This window comes from Pundamilia nyererei, unplaced genomic scaffold (genome assembly GCF_000239375.1).
Source record: "Pundamilia nyererei isolate P.nyererei 1_Seehausen unplaced genomic scaffold, PunNye1.0 scaffold00520, whole genome shotgun sequence".
NCBI classification, from domain to species: Eukaryota; Metazoa; Chordata; class Actinopteri; order Cichliformes; family Cichlidae; genus Pundamilia; species Pundamilia nyererei.
This window is the reverse complement of record NW_005187921.1, coordinates 73,825-79,262: the sequence shown is the minus strand read 5'-3', so window position 1 is coordinate 79,262 and position 5,438 is coordinate 73,825. Positions and strand designations below refer to the sequence as shown.

General features: G+C 39.0%; 1 protein-coding gene across 1 annotated transcript in view; it reads right to left on the bottom strand.

Annotated features, from left to right (window-relative positions):
- Nucleotides 1–1,251: 1,251 nt before the first annotated feature.
- rrn3 (RRN3 homolog, RNA polymerase I transcription factor) overlaps nt 1,252–5,438 on the bottom strand; it is a 23,538-nt gene continuing 19,351 nt past the window's right edge. Inside the window, exons 16-17 of the mRNA XM_005754194.1 lie at nt 5,015–5,099; nt 1,252–1,894 (exon numbers count right to left, since the gene is read on the bottom strand). Coding sequence (XP_005754251.1) covers nt 1,745–1,894; nt 5,015–5,099 — 235 coding nt within the window. The 3' untranslated portion in view covers nt 1,252–1,744. The remainder of the gene's footprint in view (nt 1,895–5,014; nt 5,100–5,438) is intronic.

Sequence of the window (5,438 nt, the reverse complement as noted above, 5' to 3'; positions counted from 1 at the left end):
AAACTAACAGCCATATGATCAGCGCAAAAAGGGCATAAACACAAAGCGCGGACCCGCGGATCAGAATCAGCGAGCTGTCGGCTTTCAGCCCCCACCGTTAGCTGAGAAAAGCGACATCTAACTGATCCTGATCCGTCGGCGCTGTGTGTTTACGTCTTTGTGCAGAAGCCGTGCACCTGCTCTCATTTACTGTCTTAGCTGTTTGATGATTGCTGTAATTTTGTGATCTTTCACCTGAGATTCTGGCATTTCGGGCAAAATAAATTAATATTAAAAAATCGATTCAGGATTTTAATGAATCGATTTTACGTTATCCAAGCCAGAATCGATTTTAATCGATAAATCGATTATAAAAACCCACCCCTACTTTTATCCCTATGTAAATCATTAACATTATGTGATTTAACTGGTATTTAAAGGGTTAAAATTATGGTTTTGATTGAAATTTTGGTCTTGATGAACAGCACTGATGCTAATCTAAAAAAAACAAGTCAAAAAAAGTGGAACTATTTCTTAATACATATGAATTTTATAGCATTTTGTAAACGTAAACAAGGGGTGGCCACTTTTGGCCACGAACAAGCTGCGAGGGAGTTTTTATGTTTTTCTGTCACTGCACAAAAATAACAATGCATTATAAACAATGTTGATGTGAATCAATTACATGCCCCAGACTCTACTATTAATAATACAAGAAATTTCAGTAGCAATGCAATTATATAAAATTGCGAGATTTGAGGTTGTCTTCCAGCTGGTGCAGCGGACAAACAAACTGGTGTTTCAAGGGTTAAAAATTTAAAAAGTAATAACTATTTTATATTTATGAAAAGAACTAAAGTTACTTAAAAGCTTTATGCAGAAAAAAATGGCAAAAAACATAAAAAAAATAATAAAAAAATTACAGACCTAATGATAGCAGCACAAACCAGCACAAATGTTTGACATCAATTTTGTTTGATTTGGGTAATGGGGGGGCTGCTTGACCTCCGATGACCTCTGTAAATTTTCTTTAATATCTTTAAAATGAAAGTGGCACAAACCACCACAAACTTTTGATACCACTTTTGTTGGATTTGAAGAAGGTGGGGGGGCCACCTTCACTCTCACTGGGCAAGATACTGAGTCCTGAATTTCCCCGATCCATGCATTGGACTGTCAGTATGAGAATTTTAGGTTAAAAGAGATCAGGAAAATAACAAAGTGTTTGTGTGAATAAGGCTTGTAGTAACAAAAGTGCTTTGAGTGCTCAAATAGAGTAGAAAAGTGCTGCATAAGTCGCAGTTCATTTATTGGTTACTTGAAAATGACTAAACATAAATAACCTGTATACAATGGTTTCTTACTAAGTCTGCTTTAACTTGCAGCGTCATGCATTTTCCCAGTTGAAAAGATTCACTCACTCATGCATGCACGCACGGAGACAGACACACACACCTAAACAAACTAACAAGGTTGGAGAGAACATTTTAGTACTGGTGCACACTCTCTGTCACTACCATAAGTATTTGTGGGTGGTGAAGAACATTAACATAAAACTGATCAATGTCTGAATTCTGTCACTTTAATAAAATAATGTTATCCCAGATCTAAAAAGGGCTTCAGTCACAACCATGTTGTCCTGGGCTGGTGTTCTTCAGACTGTGGTTGGAGCTTATAAAAGCATCATATGGTACAGGATCTGCTGTCTTTCTTCACAACTTGAAGAAGTCAACAGCCCTTACTAGTACATGCCATACAAATGAAACTAAAATGGCCTCTGGAGGGTGTTGGGTGGTGAGCCTAAGCTGCTTGGACTGTGGAAATTTGAATCATAGGAGTTGGGCGTCAGTCCCACAATGCCCTCGGCTTGAGGCGTCTCTCCACATAGGAAGTCATCCTCATCCTCCTTCGAGCCCTGAAACACACAGAATGAACAATCACAGTCAGGCATTTACATTTTAATGTTCTCATGAGTTTTAATATTTCCCCTTGCAGTTGGTTGCAGTCTGAGGGGGAACAGTATTGAGTTCTTATATAGTGCTTTTCTCAACTGACTCAAAGCGCTCTATACAACATGTCACATTCACCCATTCACACAAGGACTTTCTTCTATGCTTTTAAGTGCTCCCTAACTACCATTCACACAGATTCTTACTGCAATGGGTTAATATGAAAGATATTTGGCATGCAGATTGGGGGGAGCCAGGGATCGAACCACCAACCATCTGATCAGTAGATGACCTGCTCTACCTCCTGAGCAGGTCCTCCAACTGCTAGCAACAGCAGCCTCCTGTAACTGTGCAGCCAGGTTTCTAGTAGTCGTTGGTACTACTCTTCACAGTGCAGCAGGCCCAACAGCTAACATGTTGGCTATTTGACAAATTTAGCTGCATTTATTATTAGTTTCTTTTTATCGTTTTCTCTCAGCTTTTAGGTCTTTTCCACACAAATATTAAAAGCCTGTATTTGTCATGTCTACATTTTCTATGCTGTTAAGAATTTTTGCTTGTGCCAGTGCAAATACACCTTGCTGGCTATAGAGATATAATCTCAGTTTGTGTTATGATCGAAGCAGATAGTGCTCTCTAGTCAGAGGCATGCACTTTCACTGCACCTGCAAGTGAACAAAAGTTCCACCAGAGAATGGTACAAAAGAAAAGATGATGGTGTGGGTTTATGTTTGTGGATCTGACATATATATAGTGTGGCTGAGGTGGTAGATTTGGTGGTCCATCGCAGGTTGCTCCAGTCTGTATGCCCGAGTATCCTTGGGCAATATACTAAACCCACGTTGCCCTCGATAGGTTCAACTCAGAGTGAATGTTAGATAAAAAGCCCTTAGATGTTGAAAAAAAGTGCTTGTGTGTGAAATGTGTGTGAAAAAGTTGTAAAAAGTGCTATAAGTGCTCAAGCAGAGTAGACAAAAGAAAAGCGCTATATAAGAACCATAAGTCCATTTATCATACTAGCATAAATGTAACTTGATAATCTCTAAACTATAAAAGGGAGAAAAGTTAACTATTCATTATTTTGCTTTTACATGTTAGGCAGTGGGAAGCGCAGTGGTGTGATGATTAGCACTGTTAGTGGGGTTAGGTTCATTGGTGCTTTAAAAGTTTATGAACCAGGTTATAATTTTATGCATGGTATGTGTGCCTCCACACCTGGGTGTGTAACTGTTCATTTTGTCTGTTGTTTCAGGTGGCAGCTGATCAGCGCTTGGAGACTGAATAGGGCTGAGTATAATTTGGGACCTGTCCAGACTGGCAGGTGACGCTTTTCCATCGTGCATCAGAAATTTCTGCTTTTGTGGCACCACCATTGTTTAAAACCTTTTCTCTTGTTTAGGTTAGGAAGACTGGTAAGATGCTTGGATTTTCTTTTGGATTCTCAGGTCGAGTATCAGACGCCACCTCTCTGGGACAACGCAAAGCAGGAGATGAAGCATCGCTGAAAATGTTTCCAGAGCAACTTCATTCTAAGCCAAAGACTAGAAAACATGGTGAAGCAAATCTTCCCTTTGGCTTCACCTGCACAAGTGCCGAGGTAGGTCTCCCTGCAGGATTGGTTTTTCCTGTGTCGGGAGCAGCGCTGGGCTGTTTAAATCACAGATAAACAGGATCCCACATTCTTGACTTTTAGTTCACAAACACTTGTTGTAATGACTAACTGCTCCTGACATGTTGGAGATGTTTGCTCTTTATACAGTAAAGTTACAGCTGGATACAAATAACATCAGGCTGATCCTGCCACGGTTTGTTCCCTCGGTTCAAATCACGGACAAACAGGATCCCACAGCTGTTTGTTTTTAAACCTATTTTGCACAGAGAGGCATTTTTTGAAAAATTTATTGATGCAATGTTGAACATTATTACTCAGGAAAAAACAACTACAGTAAAATAATGACACTGTGACGCCTCTGCCTTTGTAATGGAGGGACAGTAACTGCGTGTAAATCTGCAGACAGTCAGGTTAACAGCATTTTGTCTCCATCATTCTGCAATTCATCCCATGTAAACAATAACGTGGCCACAGCGTGACGTGAAAAAGGCTCATACCTTTGATGTTGTGTGACGAACTCTGTATTCCTCGTTCACACGGAAACGTAAAAAAAGGAGTTTTTAAAAATCTCAGTTTTCGGTGATTCGAAACATCGTTTACATGGACGAAACAGCTGCGTGTTCAAAAACACCCGTGTAGGTGCGGACGTAGCATAAAAGAGTTAGTTTATTTTCTTACTACCTGTAATTTATTGCAGATTACTTGTATTTGCTTAATTGTTTACTAAATGTTTGAGGTGTGAAATAAACCACAATGGAGCAAAATATGGGCGTGTGTGGTTGGAGGATGTGTGTGCGCACGAACATTTTTCTTGTAAAACAAAGGTGGGCCCAGCAAAAAAAGTTTGGGAACCACTGCTCTAGCAGATCATTACATGAAGGAACCTTTTAAATAAATAAATTCAAAGCACACTGTGCGCTGTCAAACTTACGTGCTGCACAATAATGTTTAATATTTAGTATTTACTGTTATATTCCCATATATCATCGTGATGTTGTTTATTATGTTGCTCTTTTTTTTTCTTCTGCTTGTTTTCTCTTTTTTCTTTCTCAGCAGCTGATCCAGGTGATTGATATTTGTATTTTTTGTCTGTTAGTTTTGTTGTTTTTTGTTTTTTGCCCTTTATCCCCGTCCCTCTTCCCCGCTGTTTTTCTTTCCCTCTTTCTTTCTCCCTTTTCTTTCCCCCAGTCAAGTCTGTCCCATGTTTAGCAAGTGAAAATAAAATAAAATAAAATAAACAATAAAAGGTGAATCAAATGGACCATTACGGCAAGGCTGGGATGGTCAATTTGGTAAAGTAAATCCGTTGGGCATCTTTCTTCACCTTTAGACAACAATTCTGATGCAGAAGAGCCAAACGGGACAGGCAACAACAAAAAAAAAAGAAGTTATAGGCCTGCTTATTTTTTTGTCCTGTCCAAATCCCCTACTTTTAAAAAAAACCCTCATAAATCTGTTACAATCATCATCTTACCTGTTGCCCTCTTTTGGTGGGAAATGGCTCTGTGTCTGATAGATCATCCCAAACCTGGTACAACGGTTCAATGAGCTGACCAGACCTGTAAATATACAGTTTATATTTACAATCCTGTTTGTGCAGACATAAGTGCTGGGAAAACTATCATGCTTCAGTTTTTTCCATATAATCAGGAATCAAATTTCCAATAAACATATTGGAAAGAGTAAAATAATCTAAGTAAAATGGTTTCACTGCTAAATCGTGGAAATGGTAGAAAGAGGACTAAACAGAATAATAGAAGTGCAAGATGCACTTAAACAATGAATGTATGGAAAATAATCAAAGGAGCTTGCAAAGAAAAGCGTCTGGACTTCTTTAAGTTGCTTGAAGACGTTTCACCTCTCATCCGAGAAGCTTCTTCAGTTCTAAGGTCAAATGG